This window comes from Panicum hallii, chromosome 2 (genome assembly GCF_002211085.1).
Source record: "Panicum hallii strain FIL2 chromosome 2, PHallii_v3.1, whole genome shotgun sequence".
Lineage (NCBI taxonomy): Eukaryota > Viridiplantae > Streptophyta > Magnoliopsida > Poales > Poaceae > Panicum > Panicum hallii.
The window spans coordinates 5,624,071-5,644,960 of NC_038043.1; the positions used below are offsets into that span (position 1 = coordinate 5,624,071).

Here is a 20,890-nt window from a genome sequence, read left to right on the forward strand (position 1 = left end):
AATAGAGAGAGGAGGTCGAGGGGGTTCCGTTTTACCGCTTACCCGTGATGGGAAGCATCAGAATCTTCCGAATTTGAGGTTGAAAGGAGCAGGCGGCAGTCTGTTATTCGGGCATATAAGCGAGACCTCATGGCGGCGCGATCAGGAGGGAATGCCCTCCGCCGGCTGAGGCCGATCATCTGGTGCGCTGTGTGTAGAAGGTCAGGCCGCCGGACTTGGACCCCCCCCCCCCCCCCCCTCCTCCCAGCATAACGCATTCGCTTAGCTGATGACCACATGATGACGCGATTGCGGTAGGTCAGGCCACCGGTCTTGGAGTAGGGTTTTCTGAACGGGTGCGAAAGACCTGATGGGAGGGTTCCTTCGTCACCTGGCCATACTGACGACGCGATTGATGCACGGGCGATTGAGTCGCACGATGATGCGAACGGCGAGCGGGTGGAGGGAAGGTTGCGGCAGAAATTGCAGGAGGGCGTCAATTTTGCGGGAGTGAGAAATCAGACGACGCACGGTCTTGGATGGTAGAATGACGACGGTTAAGAAGGCCGTGACGCACAAAAAAATTGTCCCCCAATTAGTTTTTTAGGAGTAGAGTAGAGATACATTCACATCTGTAAGGTGCCAATCATTTTACAGATTCACCAAATGACTTGAAAAAAAGTTAGCACTTCCTTTAGATAAGAAATGTTTACATTAAACTTGTTATCGATGAGGAACCAGAGAATATCTCTCGATCATAATGGAAATGGCTAAGAGGTAAAAACATGTGAACAGAGGTTTTATGTTTCTTTATTGTCAAAATAAATACCCTTAAATCCTTCTACTCTAAAGGTAGAATATTTCGTGTTAGAGTAAAAGAACCAGATCGCCTTTAATTAATATGTGGCTCTAATAGGAGCAAATTGAGGCAGATCCAAAAGGCAAATATTTAAAAGCTGAGGGAGACACAGCATGCTATTTTCTTAGTGAAAACTGAAAACTATTCAACTTCATTCAAAATTCGAAGGCTCAGAGCTGACTCCATGTAAAAAGGGTAACGGCCCTCGAATGGTTTAGACCCAGAGAAACTTTAGCGGGCTTGAAACCCCAGCCGGATTCGGCCCAATGAATCCCGCACCATTTTCACGGGGCCCCACTCCCCTGGAATTCCCAAAATTTTGAAGTTCCCACCTCCCCCACCGCCTTTTCGGCTTTTCGCTCCCACCTCTTCCCCCTGTTCCCTCCCCCCAGCGATGCCGCCGGCGACGACTACCCGCGGCGGCGGAGGGCGGGTGCCCCCCGACGGTGACGCTCGGAGCCCGGCTAAGCGGCCTCGCGGCTCGGACGAATCCGGCTCCGACGGCGACTCCGATTCGGACTGCGACGGGGGCCTCGTCAGGTGCCGCCTCCCTTCCCACGCAGCCTCGTGTTCTGGGATATTCCTTCTTTCGATTCGGCCCGTTGGGTGACGAGCGGCCTTCTTCTCTTCATTCATTCCTTGGCTTATTTGTGATGTTTCGTGTCATGGGCGCGGCGGCAGCGACTTGAGGGAGATCGTGTGCCTGCTGCGGCTCATCAAGGGCGGGGCCAACAGCGATGGCCAGAAGATGTGCCAGCAGATTATCGCCAGGTGAGTCTCCACCCGGTGGGCTTCGGAATTCCTCGCGGTCATCTCGGAATTTCCTCCGAGCTTAATTTCTTTTGGGAATCGATTGAGCTCGACATTTGTTAATATCAGTGTTTTGCATGATGATGTTGGTTTGCGGTTGCGCCGATTGCCGCCTGACTGTATTGAATTCACTTATTTTCAGGCAATGTTTTATGCCAGTTATTAGATTCGCAGTTTTCACACAACGTGAATCGGTGATATCTAGCATTATCTGTAGTCCATGCAATCGTGCTACCTTTTAGGCTTCAATGCAAGTTTTGGCAATCCTACTTGAGATAACTCACTATTTGCAGTGAAAGGCAGCGCATGTGACAGATGCAATGCCCTCATCGTGTGCTGCCATGAAACTTGTTGTTTCTGGGATTAACCTTGGTCTTTTTGTTGATATCACAGTGCCACATAGTTAGTGGTCTGAATTTTCTTCCTAGTATTGTTCTTGTGATGGCCTGCTGGATTTCGCTGTTATGAATTTTCCTGTTCCTTCTAAGGAAATCAAGACAGCTTTCCTTTTATGCATTCACAACCATTAATATTATCTTCCTATTTACTATTTAAAAAAAGCAGCACTTCAAAATTGTAGACAACAGGAGTATGAGACAAGAAGATACTTGTAGAGTCTCATAGTTGTAAGAGTGAGTTTATATATGGTATTGGGATTAATCATCTTTTTCCTCATTCTACTGTGTACACTAACTGCATGACCTGTTCAAATCTGAAAATATGTTCTTTCATCAGTGTAACTAGAGTTTTGTTGTTAAATCGTTTTCTTAATCTGTAGTGTCGCAGCGGATATTCAGACTATGCTAGAAGAAACCCAGCTCAAATTTGAGATGGAAAGGTATTTTGCTTGCGAGCAATTTTGTGTTCCATAAACTTTACTCTTCTTGGAGTGTAAAAAAGTGTTTAATCTTGGCAGTTAGCTGGAGCACTGAAACCTGTTACAGAGAGCTAACTAAAAATATTCATCTTCACTGAGAAGTGAGAACACACTAATCTGTGTTCCTGTTTACACATGCAGGCACAATTTGTTGAAAGTACTGTCGAACACTTCCAAAGAGGTATTCATGCATAATTGTCTTTGTGGACTTTGTACTAAAATGACATGAGATTTGTACTTTAGCAGTGTGAGAATTCACTGAATGAAGAGTACAGCAAGTTTCAAGAAACATATGATATGTTTTGTAGAGAAAAGGATGCACACATGCAGACTTTCAGAGGTAGGTCAAACGAGAGCTAGCTGCCGTTTGTGATGGTTGCTTCTCACTGATTTCTTCAGTAATGTATGAAGTGAGCCTCTTTTTTCCTTTCTAAAAAACTAGTATGGAGTAGTATCTACTTCTACTCCGGGATGCTTGATTTTGTCACTGCATAATTGAATTTAGAAGACACTTTTGAATGAACCTATGTGCTTGGTTGCTACTTATCTGGATGAATCTTAATTTTGTGCCTGCATAGGGCATGATTTGGCAAAAAGATCAGCCTATAAACTGAAATCTGTATATGCTATGTGCAGACCTGTTCTCAGAAGTTGAAGTCGAGAAGGAGAAATTGCTTGAGCAGTACGAACATCATAGTAAGTAATAGGACCGTTTGCCAATTTTTGTGCAATGGACTGTTGTTTACCTCACTAGCATTCTTTCAAACAGAGAAGAGGGAGACCACCATGTTATCAGAACTTGACAAAACATTCTCAGAGAAGATAGCATATGCAGAACAATCTGTCAGAAGGACGAAGAAGGTACATCTTGCTCATACATGTACATCTGTTTGCTCCTCTTACGCCATATCTTCCATTGGCAATCCCAATTTCCTGAGTCGGGATTCCGGTACTGATTGCACATTTCAATTTCATGGCTTTGTTTACGCAGGATGACAAGTCTTTCATCATCTTTCGCAAGTCTATCGGCTCATTTCTTGAGTGTGGCTCCGATGATGATTTTGACCTTGACGACGAGTGAAGCCACTACTCCTAGTGACAGTAAATGAAACGGAATTCCTTCGTTGCTTCTTGGCCTTTGATTATTTTTCTGTGCAGATTTATTATACCTTAGTAGTATGCAGTTTGTAAGCCATTGTATTAGCTTCTTCCAGATGAATTTGTTGCATCAACCTGATCGTTGAGATTCAGTAAAAACAGAATAAATTGCAATTCTGTATTTGATCTAGAGCTTGTTGCATATGTACAGATGGGAGATGCAATCGTGTTATTTTTTTTCCTCTTTGAAAGCAGAGGGGCTGTTACTTCTCAGCCCCAACAATGACTGGGAAACGCTCTGGAAATCCAATCGTTGGCATTTTTAGGACTTGACAGTCGAGTAGTTGACACCATATTATCGCACTTATATGTGGCCCCCAGGACTTGTTTTCCTTTTGAGCTGTTCAGCATTTAAATGGCGAATCCTGAATAGCAAACGCCACTGGATAAAATGAAAATGCTTAATACTGGTGTGAACAACTTAACATTTGATTGGAACAAAGCAAAGTATGTTGTTCGAATGCCAAAAAAAAGGCACCCAAGTTCTCCTTTACTCCATCTATACAGCACCATCAACAGGTTGTTCAATGCTAAATGTTGAGAAAAAACAAGGCAGCTATATCTCCTGCATGTTGTCTACACTGAATATGTAGCAAACTACGTAAGATCAACACCAGCAGCTCTACAAGCATTAAACGGATTTTAACCAGATCCTAAAATTGAATTCCAAGGTTTAAAAAAATCCTCCCAACAAATATGCTCCAAGGTCAAAATGGGTCCATGTACACCCGCCGCCTTCAATACACTTCATCAAAATTGAGGTTATAAATGCGAGTAAGACGATTAACCCATCCAGTCATAATGACACCATCTATACTTTCAAGCTTCCTGTAATTACAATTCAGGTTCTCCTGCTGATGCTTTGCAAGCAATGCTTCCTCATGCAGTTGATTCTACAAGGATTCAACAAAATAAATAACATAAGCACAATGCCTAAAATAGGGAACTAAAGACACATCACATGCAAGGACTGACGTGACTGAGATAACAGTCTTTTATTCAAATCTTACTGCTGTAAAAATTTCCTGAGTATGAATTTTAGAGACATGTTTATATTTATATTCTGAAAAGTTCTTTGAGACAGAGTTATAGTTATTCAAGTTCATAGAATTTGGAACTAAGGGTCTAGCGGCAAAGCTGCCAACAAGAACAAGATTTTACCTTGATTAATGCTAAATTTTCCACCTCATGTCTCTTGGCCATTAACTTAAACCTTCTGACATCTTGACAATCAGGATCTGTAGGGCCCACCCAACAGAATTCTAACTTTCTACCAGGTTTCCATGGACGGTCGTTGAACATTTCTGCTGTGGCTCGCTTCACCCTCACAGGCCTTGGCATCCCACACATCATGAACGGGAACTCATCTAGCATGTTGACCACATATTCAGCATCCTTCTCAGTTTCCATTTCTACTAATGCAGATTGAGGAATATCAAATGGAACTGTGTAGTTGGTCAGAAAATTGACATTTTTTACATTCCCAAATTGGTTCAAAGCCATCGTTATGACTGCATCAGTAGCTAGGAGAGACAAGTTGTCAAGGTATACAGTTCTCTTAACCTTCTCCTCAAACTCTTTATACTCTTTTGCGGCCTCCAAGAATGCAGCACTGGTACTTTGTTCAACATCCGGGCCAGCAGAGGTAGAAAGTTTAATTCCAGAAGGGTTGTGGCTGGTGCCAGTAGCATGTACCGGAGATGTGCGCAGCTTTTTCCTAGATTTCTTGTCATTAGCTGGATCAGCTGGTCTTCTGCTTGGGGCACAGTTTATAGCCTCAATAGACAGCTTTGCAGTGGCAATGTTCTTTCCAGCTTCTTCAAACAGGTTATTCCCCAGAGAGTTGTCATTTGCCTCCACACCCTTCACTGCAGATGTTGTCACATTTTTCCTTGAGTTGTTGATCCTAGCCTCTGCAGTTACCCCCTTGCTTGAAGAATTGATGTCTGTCTCATAGAGCAGCCTCTTGCTCGGGATCATGTCGCTGGAGTTATTCTTTTCCACTTCACCATGCACGCTAATGATTGACTGGTTCTTGCTTGGGGTATTGTTGATAGCTCCTATGTATGATTTCTTCCTAGGTGCATTGCTGCTGTCCTCAAGAGGCAGCCCCTTGTTCATGATCAATTTGTTTCCCTCTTCACACAGCTCCTTTCTTACAGGGTAACTGTATTCCTCTTTAACCTGCACTTCGGTGGCGGTTGTCAGGTTCAGACTCGAGACAATCAAATTAGGCTCTTCAGGTAGTGTGCCGTTTGACATAGTTGTGATCAGACTGTTGTTGTTTGCCCCTTGACACTGTCCTTCTCCTATGTCTTTGCTGCATACCTCCTCAGCCTTCACTTTATTGTCCACAAAGGTCGTGCTTGGGGTGTTGTCATCAGTATGTTCAGATACTTCTTTAGCCGGGAGGTTTTTAGTATCCTGAGGTACTACTGTGCTCGCGGTCTGAACACCCTCAGCCAACCTCTTTCTCGGTGGCAGGCGTATACGAATTTTGTTCCCAGGTTGGCCAATTTTCCTGGCACTGGTGTCCTTGCTGGCTTCAGCAGCCTGGTTTTTGGAGGCAGGTATTTCCTTGGCACACAACACCCTCCTGCAGTTTGTGAATTGAAATGATATAAATGTTAAATAATGCAAATAACAACAATATTTGTCAGGCTAGATGCAGAAGACAAGAAGATCCCTTTTGACTTATCAAATATGACAGGAAGTTTGAAAACCTAAACAGCTAGCATACAACGCACTCTAAGCTAGTCATCTGCGCACCAGAAAGATATCATCTTCAAAACAAAATAACAATAAGCATCAACAAGAAAGCACATAGATAAGAATTTTCGATGATGCCAACCAGGTACATTCAAAACAAACGTGATGGTAGCGGCACCAGGCTGGTCAAACATGTCTGCCAGTCCTATTCTGAACAAATAACCTATTGGAAGATGTGTAACAATACCAGCTGTCAATTGCCAACATGGTTGGGAGGGCATCTTTTCTGGTTCTGTGCAATTGAATAATAAGATATTAGGATTTGGATTGCTTAGCTATAGCCCTAAACTGCTGAGATAAAACTGTTTTGTGCAAGAGACCAGGCTAGGCCTGGTAAAATATTCAGCAGAAGAAACCTGCAATATTCTAACTTAATAGCTAAATCAACAGGGTTTCATAATGTTAGCAAGGAAAAGCGAAATCATGACTGTTAGGTTAGTTAAATATTACCAGTAATCATAACACAGATGAACATTGCAGGAACTGAATTTTCTAAAGATGCACAAAACAATTCATAACTTGGCAAAAACATCATGTGATGGGATCTAATGTGTCCTGCAGAAATTTTGCAGAAGCAAAAAAAATATCCAGTCACCTACTCCTAGGGAAGAATAAAGCAGTGATGATGAGCCATCAGAGGCCCGCACCAATTTCACAGCAACAAGCAGCTTTGCCACACAAATTTCAGAAGGTACCTTTTTTTCCCATTTCGCAAAATCGAATCCAAAGTCACAAGCAATCGCCTGCTAGAACTACACCGATCCCCTACACCAAGTCTCGCGGAACCACGCCAGAGCCGCAGGAGCCCATTGGCTCCCAGATTCTGACGAGCCACCGCTCCCGGAACAGAAATGCAGGTTATTTCGGCGGACGCAAAACCCTAAACCCCAATCGGCGCCCGAGGCGCACGGGCCGAGAACCGCGCCCCGCCCCCGAGCGGAAGCGTCCGTGTAGCACCCGGAGCAGCAACCCTACCCCCCGATCGTCGCCGCGCCGCACGGAGTTGGACGCGGATTGAATGCGCAGCAGGTAGGGGGAAGTGGGGGGCGAGGGCTTACCCGGGAATTGCGGCAGAGGTGGAGGAGGGGAAGAGGTCGCTGCGGGAACGGGACATCTCGGGAGCCGGCGGTGGCGGTGAAGAGCGGCGACTCCGGCGGCGGAGGAGGGAGGCAGCCGGTGCTTCCGCCCAGTGGCCACTACTGTGTACTGCCTGCCCGATCGGAGGAAGTGGGTGGAAGCTGCAGACAGGTAGGGCCGGGGCCCACAGCGCAGTGACCTAAGAGAGGTGAACGGGATGGGGGAGGCCGCTCGTGCGCGACATGATCCTCTTTAATTTTTCGACGAACTTCCTTTTTCTGAAGCTGTAAAATCTCCTCGAATTTTAGCAAAAAAAAATCTTCTCAAATTGAGCTTATGTCTAGAGCTAGCCTGTATGATTCGGACAAGTTCGTTAAAATTAGTTGATATGTCAGGGTAAACCTATCTATATTCGTAGCAGCGCGTCTTAAAATGATAACATTGTGAAATAAAACATATTTTCAATTAATAAGGAGGGTAAAACCTGCCTTAATATATTTTTCTCTTTTTTTTGCAATGGCCCCTCCCTTTAGCGCTAAGCTATCTTTAATAGCTTTCTATCATTTAGCGTGCCCTGACTTCGGATCCTGCAAGAGATATATCATATATGGAGAATTTATTGTTTTGCAACAATAAATATTTTCCCAATTCGGTTATTAGAAAAGAGAAAATACTACCAAATATACTTTTTCACAAAATACACGGAAAATAATAGCATTGTTTTACAAAGTAGGGGGTCTAGCCGTCTAGGTACACCATGGCAACCAAATCTAAATCCTTACAATGATATGGCAACCTAAAAATTACCACACCATATCACAAAACAAGCCCTCATCAAGCTTTTGTACATGAAAAAGGCAAAAACGTGAAACTTCACTCAACCTCAATGTGCCAAAACTAGCAGCATACATTATACACTGTGGTTTTGCGCAGCATTTGTTCAACCTTTCATGGAAGAACAACCACGGCAAGGGTCGCTCCGACAAGCCCCCAAGCCACCGACAGAGAAGAGCACCCAAGGCCGGCCCTGCTCGCCGCGCCGCTGCGGTGGTGGCTCCTGGCGTTGAGGTTCCGGGGGTCGACGGACCCCGCGCCGCCCTGCTTCGGCGTGCCGCCGCTCGTGTGCCCGCCGCTGTGGCTGCTGCTGTACCCGTGCCCATGGCCTGAGCTCCTCACCGTCACCCGCTCGCCGCCACCTGCTGCTGCATGCACACGTCAGAGCTCACCACTGAGTTTCTTCAGCTGAATCGATGCTGTTCATCACAGGCTGGCCATGGAAATATGCATCTGGCCCTTTTTTTTCAAGCAATTTTCTCTATTTTTTTGTTGTTGGCTGATCAGATCATCAGGTATCAAAGTATATTTCGTTGTCTGCGTGAATAGTACAATGATGCCGTTAAAGAATTGGTGCGCGATCGCTTTCTGATGATATCATGAGGCACCAGGAACGAACGAATATAGGTATCCTTAACGTGTTGAAATGCAGGGAATCATATCTTTTCCCCACACATGGACAGCGCGGACCGACAGAGCATATGTGATAGGGAAGGGAAGGGGACGGCCTCCGATCCGCGTCTGCACACCTCAGATCAGCCGCAGGGGCCAAGAAATGCTTGTTTTTTTTCTTCTGCTTCTTCTGGCTGCTATCTGGAGTTGCTCAAATTATACTTTAATACTTGTTAAACCAAGCACATGTGTTTTTAGAAGATGGAACAAAACAAAACCCAGCCTCTGCATAAACAAAGCACAAGTGGTTGTCCACATGCTTCACTAGTTGCAAGCAATTGGCCAAAGTTGTGGTGTACTGTACTGGTGTATAGTAGCGTCCTAGTTTACAGTTCAGCTGGAGATATTTTATCAGCGAAACATAAGGGCGTTAATTTTCTATATTATGTCGCCAATTTCCTAGGCCAGCCATGCTTTGGGCACAGTCATGAATAACTGAAGAAAAAAAAGCATATTAAAGCTTCAGGAGTGAGCAGGGCATTGTCTCTTTAGAACTGTCTACTTGTGTTTCTACAAAAACCACCTCTCTCGGATTCAATTGAACTTTTTTTTCCTTAAATTCAAACCCGAAACGCTGGTACTGTAGAAACACAAGGAAGACATGGAAGACAAGCTAGAATTCAGTTCAAATTCTTAGTCTGAGACAAGCTGAACCGCGTACCTGCTGTGTCCCCGGCATCTGCAGGCTGAGCTCCATGGACAGCTGAAACAACGAGCGAGAGGAGGAGAAGGGAGACGAAGAGGGAGGGCTTCTTGGAGCTCGCCATGGCTGCGCTGCAGGGACGGCCAGCAGACCAAGACCACGAACTGCAACCCACTCTCTGCACCGCTCACTTATATCCGCCCTGAGAGGGTGGTAGAATAAGTTCCTCAGGGAGCTTTCCACGTGGTCCTTCCAAAGCTGGTCACACTCACACCTACCTTATTGTTTATCTCCTTGTTTGTTTGATCACCTTTTGTAACAGCCAGCACTAGCAAATGTCTTCCTTGATTTAGGATTGGTTAATAATGTTATCATTAGTACTTCTTGTTAAGCAACGATAATACAACCAAAGTGGGTGTTGAATGGTTTTGTTGTGTGTACCGTATAGTTCTGTTTTTGTAAAAGCATGATGCACATTACAAATGTGGCATGTAGGCCCAGTTGTTTATGCATCATGTAGACTAGGTTAGTTTGATGCTTCTGTGAAGGGTCATGCATGGTGAACAGACCATGAGCAAGCTTGCAGCATGGCATGCAGAACTTCAGCAGCATTTTGCAACTCTGCTTTTCCCCCCTTGCCGCACATCTGCTCTTGTAGAAAAGATTTGTTATGTCTAGCTCTTCTGCTCCAACTTATTTGAGTTATGAAAAGTAAGTGTAATAAGATATTCATGTTGGAGACGACGGGATCCATGCCCCAGATGAAGTAAAACGGAATAAACTGTTTTTTGCTAAAGTTTCAACCCTCGTATAACACAATAAATTTTAAAATTTTAACCCTGTCGCTGAAATTTGAGTAGAACAATCGTCGACGGCTGTAGGTGCTGGTCTCACACTTCAAACTAAGTCCGAACCAGCCAGCCAACGGAGGCTCCAACGAGCACGACGCCGGTGGCCGCCGTGAACCCCGGCCGCGGCGCTGCCCCTGCGCTGGAAGCCGGCGGCCCAGGAGAAACGACCCAAGGGTTGGAGGCGGCCGGCGGGCCCCGCGCGCGCCGCCCGTCACGGTGGCTGCCGCCGTGGTGGCCATGGCCGTGGCGCTCGTGGCAGCCCCCGCCGTCCCCGCTGGCGCCGTGCGTCGTCTCGTTAGTTCCTGCGCGCATACGCATCCAGCAATGTCAAAAATCGTGTGCTCGGCTGCTGATGCGAACCTACTAGCTCGAAACTCGGGAGGAATCTGGAGCTAGAGGAAGAAACGAGAGGGCACTTTGCATTTGCCTTTGCCATTGCTGCCATCTGCAGGGGCAGGGGCATGGCCATGGCCATGGGCCCCTGCATCGGCGCCTGAGAAGGCAACGGAGAGGAGGACGACGACGAGAGAGACGAGGAGCAGAGGAAGCCATGGCTGCCTCCGTCGTTGCTCCATGGCCATGGTGAGGATCGGTGGCGTGGTGCAGGGCAACAGAGTTACTCCGGCATCTGATACCGGCAGCTGGTCGTTCGTTTAGTAATGGCTTGATTGGGTACCGGTTCAGATCTTTCCATAAACACGCAAGGATTACCTTTTTCTTTTCTTCCATAGTTCCACGCAATGCATCGCGTGTCAGAAAGAGATTGTTCGTTGTGCTTTCCATCATCCTCGCGAAAGCTCAGAGACGTGCAACGCAGCATGCGTGACCAGATCGAATCGAACCACAAGAAAGCGTTCGGCACCCATCGTCGATCTCACCAAAAACTAGATGAAAGTATGTCATGGATCGAGTGAACAAGCAATGCAGAGAGATGCAGGTGACCGAGATCGAGATCAGAGACGAAGCAGCAGCACGGCCGCCGCCGCAACGAGCACGCCGCGCGCGGCCAGCAGCCGCCCAGGGCCCGTCATCGCCGCGGCGCTGCGGCCGTGGTGGTAGTTGGCGTTGCCGGCGACGGTGCGGGGGTAGAACACGGCCGGCGTCTCCGGCGTGCCGTGCCCTCGGCCGCTGCCGTTGCCGTCGCCGTGGCCGCGTCCGTGCCCGTGGCCGCGGCCGTGTCCGTGGCCGCCACGCCCGCCGCCGCCGCCTTTCCTGACGGTCGCCGACCACCGCCCGGCTGCTGCCCCCGCGTCGCTCGCCCGCCGCTCGACCACCCCTGCAGCGCATCCGTGCGTGGAAACTCGTCATGGCAAACAGAGCTCGCTCATCATCTGAAGCACGAGAGAGAGTGAGAGGCGCATCGCATGTAGTAGCCGGTATATACCTAGGCGGCGGTGCTCGCTGTCACCATCTGCGACCGCGAGGTGGCGGCGGGCTCCATGGCCTCCGGAAACCAGCGCCGCCGCCGCCGCCGCCAGCAGGACGAGCGCAGCAATGAGCAGGATGAGGTGAACGCGTGGCGCCATGGCTCAGGCAGTCAGGCGTCAAGCCATCCACTGACGCCGCCGACGATTAGCCGCGAAACAGTAATCGCGTTCACCGTCAACGCCGTCTCCCATTCATGCCTTGCTTTATTCGCCTTCGCCGGGCTTGGATTGGAATGTGGAAAGAAGAGCCAGCGGGAAGAGAAGAATACGTGCGGAGGCGGGATGGAAGCCGCTGGCATGACATCCACTGCTGGGCCACCGGGTCGCGATCGACATGGGACCCCGTGACCGTGTGAGGCTCCGATGGCCGGGGCAAGCAACGGCAACCTGCGGCGGAGGGCGGGCGGGCGACGCGCGCCCACCGGCGTGCGGGCACCTCGGAGATGGGCATTTTTTGTGGCAGCCCAAGCTGGACAACTGGATCACACACTGGCAGCGTGCTTTGGCTCCGAGGACAACACATGCGGACATGCCCGGGACCGGGATCCAAGCAGGCACGCAACGCAAGCCAGGGGCGACATGCACCACGCGGATTGAAACCGTACGTGATGGAAATATATCCTATTCAGCCCCCGAATTGTTGTTGTTTTTTTCTGTATGGGAGCGCTGCTTCTCTCTAATTTGCTAAATTATTTCCACTGGGGATCGGTGCTATTACTAACTGGAGGCCGAGGTTTTTTGAAGCCTCCATGTAAAGCCACCTAAAATTTTAGATGGATACTCAAAAAATAGAGAAATTCTAAAAATTCTCATAAAAATCATAAATATCCGGCCATCAATCCGATAACTCTAATCATAATAGTAATCGGATCTGTTAACTTTCCTAATAAATTATCCACCTCTGTTATTATAAAAATAGACTAAAGTAACCTCTAAATATGTATCTAAATTACTCACCTATGCCATTATAAAAAAAAATTAAAGTAACTCTCTAATCTTCGTGTAAATTACTCACCTATGCTATTATAAAATAATGCAAATAAACCCTAAATTTGTATATAATCTATCCAATTATATCATTATTAAAATAATCTCCAAATCTAAATCTAAATTATATAATTATAATAAAATATTAAAGTGTATCAATATAAAATTCTGATTACTATTTCTATTATTACTAATATATTATTTATATTATTATTTATATAAAAATACTACCCACGATATGTGTCACCATGTATTCATGTATGATAGAAGAGATAAGGATACCAATTTATAAATAAATGGTTCAGTTAAATAGATATCAAACACACATGAAGGTGTGATGCAAAATGAAATCTATTGCAACTAGATAATAATAAATATATATTTTAGATTATGTGTTAGAATATTTAATAGATGAAAGAGGACATGAAATAAATAATTATAATTATTAGCTATAAGCTTTATTTTTATACTAATTCTAATAAGCTCGTGCGGGAGCACGGGTTGATATGCTAGTGACATAAATAAAGCGGCATGATGTACTTTGATAAAAACCACAATTGAGAACGGGAATCACAGTGGCAGAGCTGGCTCATCAGGTCCCGCGAACCCGATGAAATCTGTGAAATTCCATCTTACAATTACAAAATTTCATCTTTCTATTACTAATTGGAGGTTTATTTTGAAACCTCCATGTGAAGTGAAGCCATGTAGTAATCTAGGTGGACGCTCTGAAAAATACAGAAATTCTAAAAATTCTCATAAAAAATAGAAATATCTGGCAATCAATCCGATAACTCTAATTATAATAGCCATTGGATCTGTTATTTTTTCTAATAAATTACCTACCTCTACTATTGTAAAAAATAATCTAAACTAACCCTCTAATTTTCATGCAAATTACCTACATATATAATTATAAAAGTAGTACTAAATAATCCTCTAAATTTGTATATAAATTATCTTATTATATCATTATTAAAAGTTAAAGTAACTTCTAAATCTGAATCTAAGTTATATAATTATAAAAAGAATCTTAAAGCATCAATATAAAATTTTAAATTATTATCTCTATTATTATTAATATATTATTTATTTTATTGCTTATATAAAAATACTATCTAGGTTGCGTGTCATGATGGAGGAAGATATAAGAAGTTCACATAGCTTAAACAGATGGTTCAGTTAAATACATATCAAATATATATGGAGGTGTGATACAAAATTAAAAATATTCTTACTAACTAAACATACTATAACTAGATAATAATGATAACAATGAGTACGTACCTGAGTATTGTACATTAGAATATTTAATCGTGAAAGAGAGCATGTGATAAATAATTATAATTATTAGATAAGTCTTATTTTATATTAACTCTAAGTAGTTCATGTGGGAGCACAGGTTGATAGGCTAGTGTAAACTAATGCAGATCTACATTTGATGTCGTTGTCCCAATATAGCCGACCTTGGTGGCTCGGCTGGCTTCGTCCCGGAGTCATGTAATAAATCACCTCGCAAATAACGCAGAGGGTAGGCTGGAAATTTTGTTCAGGGGTTATGCGTGGATTGGCCAGGGCTTTTGTGCGGCAGGTGTTTCTTTAGACACATGATAAACTATTTCTACCAATAAATATTTATTGTGACAGGTGGATTTTTAAAAAGGAACGGGATACACAGAGTGTGCCAGAAAAAAAAAGTGATGGGGAAATAGATCACGCCAAAGGCTGCAAAAAAGTATATCTACGTGGAGGCGAAAGCCTCGCGGGCTCACGGCCCACTGCTGTCTGCTGGGCCTCTTCTCCGGCTCGGCCGCGTCCCATCCTGCTTTTCTGCCGGCGGCGTCCCGCCGCGCGCGCGGGAAGGGAGCGGTTCGGATCGCCGAAAATTCGCAGCGGCTGGATTGGCGGGTAACCCGCTGGTCCCCCACTTTGCCAGGATTTGAGGCTGCTGCGGCAGCCTGCAAGGAGCCTGGTGCCCCGCCGTCCCCGTGACTACGCTGCACCTGCCACCTCCCACCTGCGACGCCTCCCCTCGCGCACGGCCACGGCCACGGCCATGCCCTGCCGCCGCGTGAACCAGGCGGCTTTTCACGTGCACGCCGCGCGAAGGCGACGCAGGCCTGGCCAGCAAAACGCGGCTGCTGCCTGCTGCTTTCGTTGCCGTGCCCTGGCCGCCTGCCCGGTCTCGCTTGGCGGCTTTGGTCGGTCGCGGCGCGGCGGCGCGCCCACGCCCCCACAGAGCACAGACAGCCACCACAAGCATGGGAAATTCATCACGGAGCAGAACAGCGGATAGATGTTCCAATCTTCTCTTCTTTCCAAAATGTCAAGAAACAGCAAAAGGGGTTTCTATACGATTACACAGAAGCAAAAACATCGCCGCCCACACGCCGCGGGCAGGTCTTACAACAACACAGGGGCGGATCACATTTCGCTAACAAAGAATCAACTCCTACCCAATCATCTGTTCTTTGCTAATGTACCAACTGTGGGGGAATGGAATGTGCATGATATATAACTTAACTTTAATTTACTCAACAAACAATCGCCGCCGTCGTCCTCCTGCTCCGGTGGCCGCCGCCGGATCAAATCCGATGCGGCTTCCTCGGATAAATGAAGAATGTTGAAGAAGAACTGCACAGGGATGTCACGGCCTTGCCGCCAGGAACAGAAGGATCGCCGGAGAGGGGGGAGGGGGGGACCTGTGTTTCTATCTACAGGAAAGAATTCCAAAAAAATCGGGGCGTGATTCGCCTGCGGCAGGGGGGTTTGTTTCTTCGAGCATGTCTCCCCTCTTCCTCAGTTGCAGTCCAGGCCGCACTCCTCCAGGAGGGGGCCATCGCTCTTGGCGAGGAACGGGTCGATGCGGACCCACAGGAGCGAGAAGATGGAGGCCAGGAGGATGGACCAGACGATGACGATCGTCGGCGTCCGGTTCTGCCTCCCCACCAGACCCTTGAGGAACGGGTACAGGTGGACGATCACCCAGAACGCGAAGAAGAGCTTCCCGAACAGGGGCCCCCACGACTCGTACCCGTTGTTGATCGCATTGGAGATCCCAGCCACGACCCCGATGAAGTTCAGCAGGAGCAGTGTCGTCGGGGGGATCAGGAGGGTCGTCCACTTGAAGGTGTACAGCTCCGAGAACTCCTCGTCGTCCCCAGCCTTTGATGTCACGGTGAAGCTGGTGTCGATACCGGCAAGGACCTTCAGGAGGCCTTGGAACACGGCAAAGAGATGGGAAGAAACACCTCCGATGACCCAGAACTGCTCGTTTCTCCACCAGTCGTCGATGGCCACACCACTCCATCTCATCTCAAGGATGCCGGTGACAAAGATGCAGATGAAAAGCGCCATGAACCAGATGCTGGCAACATTGGTAAGCTGCAATTTGACATAATAATGACGGTGAGATTCACAAATGAACCCATAATATTTCAATGTTTTTGTAGGTAAATAGGTTTTTACCTCTGGTGTGATAAATTTCCCCGTGAGCAAGCATATGGCAGGCAATGTACAGTAAGCCAACAGCGGAATGGATGTCCAGGGGTAAACGATAGAGTTAATATAAGAGAACCTCTCCAAAAATTTTAGCCCACCACCATACCCATACCAAAGTGGGCAGTGCTTGCTGAAGAAAATTTCAACAGATCCAAGAGCCCACCGAAGGACCTGGTGAAGACGATCAGAAAGATTCAGAGGTGCAGAACCTTTGAATGCAGGCCTCTTTGGGATGCAGTAAATAGACCGCCAACCATGGCAGTGCATCTTAAATCCAGTCAAGATATCTTCTGTAATTGATCCATAAATCCAGCCAATCTGCAAGAGACAATGATCTAGTTAGCAAAATATATGTTCAGTAGAGCAATCACAAGTCTTTGAATGAGGTTATCTGTATATACCTCTTTCCCCCAGTCAGTCTTGTCTTCATAACCGCAGCTGATAACATGTATAGCTTCCTTCAGTAGAGAAGCTGGACTTGCACTCTTCAAGGTCCCACCATTCTCAAGAAGTGTTGATGCAACAAATACAGAAGATTGCCCAAACTTCTTTTCGAGCTTCTGTTGATTTACAATTCCAGCCTTCTCAACGTCAGCACCTGGTGAACAGTGAAATGTTATTCACAAGTGTCAAACAGAAATACAAATGCTTTCGTCCTTTAAAACAACAGTTAGTCAAGGTATGAAGGTAATATGAAATGGTTGTACAAAAAGCACTATCCTGGTTTTCAAAAAATCTAAGGACACGCCTTTGGAGTTTAACGGTGCTGTCAAAAGTTATGTCCGAAAGGTTGGCAATACCTGGAGCACCTTCCTCAATTTCACCTAGGGCGTATGCAGGAGATGGATTTTCTGCTTTTTTGAAAAATAATCTTTTCTTTTTCTCCGTTTTCGGTTTTGTGTTCTTCTTCTTATTCTTGTTTCTGCTGCAGCAGCAAGAGAGGCACCACTTGGGCCAGCAATTGCAAGTTCTTGATGGTGGCTTCTTGGTCTTCGGAGCATCATAACCATACAGTGCCTGCCGTCTAAAGACACATCCAGTACCCACATAGATGGGTCCTTGAATACCATCCAAACCCTTCATGTTGATCTGTATGATGCAAATTGCAAATGTTAGAAAACCTACGCGGTGATAATGACAACATCGATAGCTTAACATGTTGGGGAAGCTGAATCTTACATCAAAGAAGACAACGTTCCTGTTAGCGTATCGATCATGCCGGTCAATACCATCAAACCTCTGAGGGAACTGCACGTAGCACACTTTCTTCCCCAGCAAAGGATCCATCATGAAACACATAGCCTCTTTTATGGCCTTGCTGTTGTTGATGTAGTGATCACAATCCAAGTTCAATAGGTATGGAGCATTTGATAAGACAGCAGAGACACGAACCTATTGGTAAACAAAATAGAAAGACAACGTCAATCATGTGCTGCTTTTAGGTTACAAGAAGAATCAGAGAAGACATCAAGTTCAGAGCTTTTACCAGTGCATTCATGGCACCAGCCTTCTTATGATGGTTATAGCCTGGCCTCTTTTCTCTCGAGACATAAACGAGGCGAGGCAGCTCATTTCCTTCCACATCATGACCACCGCTTTGGCCAAGGAATACCTATTGACACATAATTTTGAGCATTTTGAGGTGAAGTAGAGCAATCTTTTGGTTCAAACAGAAAAAAAGAGAGAGAAAAAGTAGGACGATGACAATGACAAACTGTACCAGCGTTTGGTATAACACCAAGGACTATAAAGGCCTACCTGAATCATTCCAGGATGATCGCGTACGTTGTTTCCAGGCCAGGGGCTTCCATCCTGCATTGTCCATCCTTCCTCGGGAACCTTTTGGGCTTTCGCAACCAAGGCATTGATTCTTACCTTGAATTCCTCATATTCTCTCTGATGGGAAAATTAAGGTCGTGTAACTAACCTATTCATACAAATTAAGAAATTGCACAGAAAAGCAAAACAACGCAGGCTAAACACTGTACCTTCATTGCCCTCCTGTCCCTAACAAAGGATGCGGCAACCTTGTCTTTCAGGTAGTCTATCTTCTGTTGGAAGTACCACTCAGGAGCACGAGGCTCAATATTAAACTTTTTACAGAAAGGAACCCATTTCTTTGCAAATTCGGATGTTTCAGACAGTGCTTCAAATGTAAGCATGGCAGCACCATCATCAGAAACATAGCAGGAGACCTTCTCAACTGGATAATCAACAGCAAGGATGGAAAGGACAGTGTTTGCTGTGACCAAGGGAGGCTCCTTTGAGGGATCAACCGTACTAACAAAGAAGTCAACTGGAGCAAGTTGAGAGGGTTGGCCTTCCTTGTCAAATCTGTACAGACAAGCAATGAACCGCTTAGCTTTAGAACTTCAGAAAGAAGATAGGGCAAGCATTTATTTGATTCACCATGTAACCAACCTTAGTGACAAACGGTCCAGGTAAGTCTCTCTCTCAATTGGAAGCCACTTTGGGAACTGATCAAGAATCCAGGACATGGCAAACCAGATTTCACAGATTACAGATATGAGCCATAAAGCAAATGCATCATTCACCGGATGCATCACACGGTAGTGGAAGAAGAACCCTAAGACCACCAACCGGATAACGATAATCATCCTATAGGGGTTAATTCGGCTTGATGGTATCGGAACTTTTCTGGACAATGGCTGTCGAGCTTCATCCATTCTGATCAAGAAATTTACAAAACACTTTAGTGCCACAGGCTAGTAACACTCAGTGAAAAGAAAGGGGAAAGATTTCGTTAACAAATACTACATTGCATATTATGTCTTAAAAGATAAAGTTGAGACCTTAGGATATAATGTGAAATTATCTACACCAATATGTAGGTTTCTATGAGTATACAGCTACCAGGCATGATGGAATGGAGCAAGAATACATTGCACAAATAATTCCATATAGGTGATCTACCATCTTATTCTACAAGCATTCCAGATTCTCTCCAGCTATAAGGCCGGGCAGCATCTAGCAAGTAAATAAAAAAGCTACAAACTTTCCTGCAGATTTTCAGAAATATTGCGATTAAAAGCCCTTTACTGCATAATGAAAATGGATATCACGTTTATGTGTGTTTAGCTGGAGATTTGCCGTTTAATAAAGACTGGCGTTGTGCAGTTAAGTACGACACATTTAGTGCAAGCAGCCACCATCCGCTAACTTCTGTACTACTAGTAATACCAATTGTAGTGCACCGTCAGCGCCGAAAGAAGAGTAATCAAAGCAGCAGGAAGCTAAGCTAGTGGTCAACAGACAAGTGTGGATGAGCACAGCACATACAGCGGCAGATCAGCATCTTCGCCGTCCCAATCACCGCCGCCCTCGCTCCTGGCGTGCTGCAGGCGCTCCTGGTTCTTCTTCCAGCGCTCCATCCGGTCGCTCCAGGCCACGCTGCCGTAGCCGTAGGCGGCCAGATCCTTGGACGGGTCCATGGATCTGGGTTGCACTGCGCAAGCAACCAAGCAATTGAGGACACAGCTATAGAGTAGAGATTCTGGCGTCGGCATTGCCATATTCCAGCATTGGATTGTGGGGGGTCACGCACCTGGAAGGCTCGGATCTGCGAAGGGGAGCGGGTGGATCCTCTTGCCCCCGCCGCCGCCGCCGCCCATGTAGGACGGCACGAGCGCGTGCTGCTCCGGCGGGATGTCATCGACCTGTCACGCACCCCGAGCACAACCGTATTCAGTTTCGATCCAAAGCAATGCGAGCAGCACAGCAGCAGCAGGAGTTGAATCCGTCGGTGTACCATCTGGCCGTTGGTGAGGAGCGGGACGTTGGGGACGGCGCCGAACCCTGCCGGGTGCTGCGCGTCGCCGCGGCCGTAGCTCATGTGCGCCCGCAGCATGGAGGCGGCGACGTGCTGGGGGTCGTCGTCGCCCTCCCCGCCGTGGTGCAGCCCGAACTCGCCCTCGAGGTCGTCGACGCCGTCCTCCTCCTCGTCGCCGGCGACGCGGGGGCAGCCTTTCAGGCGCTTGTACCGCGTCCGGCACTGCGGGCACGCCTGCGACCCCTCCCGGCGCTCGTACTCGTAGCAGGCGCGGCAGACCGGGAAGGCGCACTCGTTGCACGCCACGAAGGGCTCCCCGTCGAAGCCCACCCCGACGTCGTCCCCGCATATCTGGCACGGCGCCTCGGCCCGCCGCGCCGCGGCCCCGCCGCCGCCGCCGCCGGACTCGCGGCGGATCACCACCAGCTCGTTCCGGTTGTGCGAGCCGGCCACCAGCCCCGCGCTCGCCTCCATCTCCGCCCCCGCCCCGCCGGATCTCGCGCGCGCGGCGTTCCGGGCGGAATGCGTCCCCTTCTCGTCCCCTCGCGGCGCCGGCTCACATGCGCCGGCTGTGCGCAGCTGCTCGGGTGTGAGCTGTGGGGAGGAGGGAGGGAGGGGGTGGGCGGCGTGGAGGTATAATAATGGGCGCCGCGCCG

The 20,890-nt window shown here is 47.1% G+C and overlaps 5 protein-coding genes across 7 annotated transcripts; 1 reads left to right on the top strand and 4 right to left on the bottom strand.

Annotated features, from left to right (window-relative positions):
- The first annotated feature begins 1,232 nt into the window (after nucleotides 1-1,232).
- Nucleotides 1,233-3,744, top strand: LOC112880791. The gene is made up of 8 exons (XM_025945543.1): nucleotides 1,233-1,378; nucleotides 1,520-1,609; nucleotides 2,427-2,486; nucleotides 2,667-2,706; nucleotides 2,769-2,865; nucleotides 3,162-3,221; nucleotides 3,295-3,386; nucleotides 3,517-3,744. The coding sequence occupies exons 1-8, from the start codon at nucleotides 1,233-1,235 to the stop codon at nucleotides 3,604-3,606; spliced, it is 675 nt and encodes a 224-aa protein (XP_025801328.1). The 3' UTR covers nucleotides 3,607-3,744.
- A 391-nt stretch (nucleotides 3,745-4,135) lies between these two features.
- On the bottom strand, nucleotides 4,136-7,684 carry LOC112881741. The gene is made up of 3 exons (XM_025946579.1): nucleotides 7,511-7,684; nucleotides 4,845-6,279; nucleotides 4,136-4,576 (listed from the first exon to the last, which is right to left on the bottom strand). Exons 1-3 carry the CDS (start codon nucleotides 7,564-7,566, stop codon nucleotides 4,421-4,423), a joined length of 1,647 nt encoding a protein of 548 aa, XP_025802364.1. The 5' UTR covers nucleotides 7,567-7,684; the 3' UTR covers nucleotides 4,136-4,420.
- Nucleotides 7,685-8,200: 516 nt separating this feature from the next.
- Nucleotides 8,201-9,911, bottom strand: LOC112881639. 3 transcript variants are annotated; one of them, XM_025946429.1, is made up of 2 exons: nucleotides 9,697-9,911; nucleotides 8,201-8,725 (listed from the first exon to the last, which is right to left on the bottom strand). In XM_025946429.1, the coding sequence occupies exons 1-2, from the start codon at nucleotides 9,800-9,802 to the stop codon at nucleotides 8,478-8,480; spliced, it is 354 nt and encodes a 117-aa protein (XP_025802214.1). In that variant the 5' UTR covers nucleotides 9,803-9,911; the 3' UTR covers nucleotides 8,201-8,477. The 3 variants fall into 3 exon arrangements, with proteins under 3 accessions (XP_025802214.1, XP_025802213.1, XP_025802212.1); XM_025946428.1 differs by having other exon boundaries at nucleotides 8,228-8,728; nucleotides 9,697-9,893; XM_025946427.1 differs by having other exon boundaries at nucleotides 8,228-8,731; nucleotides 9,697-9,885.
- Nucleotides 9,912-11,368: 1,457 nt separating this feature from the next.
- LOC112882386 (glycine-rich cell wall structural protein 2-like) lies at nucleotides 11,369-12,224 on the bottom strand. The gene is made up of 2 exons (XM_025947434.1): nucleotides 11,914-12,224; nucleotides 11,369-11,805 (listed from the first exon to the last, which is right to left on the bottom strand). Exons 1-2 carry the CDS (start codon nucleotides 12,053-12,055, stop codon nucleotides 11,483-11,485), a joined length of 465 nt encoding a protein of 154 aa, XP_025803219.1. The 5' UTR covers nucleotides 12,056-12,224; the 3' UTR covers nucleotides 11,369-11,482.
- A 3,012-nt stretch (nucleotides 12,225-15,236) lies between these two features.
- Nucleotides 15,237-20,890, bottom strand: LOC112880412 (probable cellulose synthase A catalytic subunit 6 [UDP-forming]). Its single transcript, XM_025945022.1, has 12 exons — nucleotides 20,214-20,890; nucleotides 20,010-20,121; nucleotides 19,745-19,910; nucleotides 18,866-19,132; nucleotides 18,433-18,778; nucleotides 18,203-18,340; nucleotides 17,931-18,056; nucleotides 17,624-17,836; nucleotides 17,245-17,533; nucleotides 16,846-17,042; nucleotides 16,412-16,762; nucleotides 15,237-16,327 (listed from the first exon to the last, which is right to left on the bottom strand). Exons 1-12 carry the CDS (start codon nucleotides 20,706-20,708, stop codon nucleotides 15,743-15,745), a joined length of 3,285 nt encoding a protein of 1,094 aa, XP_025800807.1. The 5' UTR covers nucleotides 20,709-20,890; the 3' UTR covers nucleotides 15,237-15,742.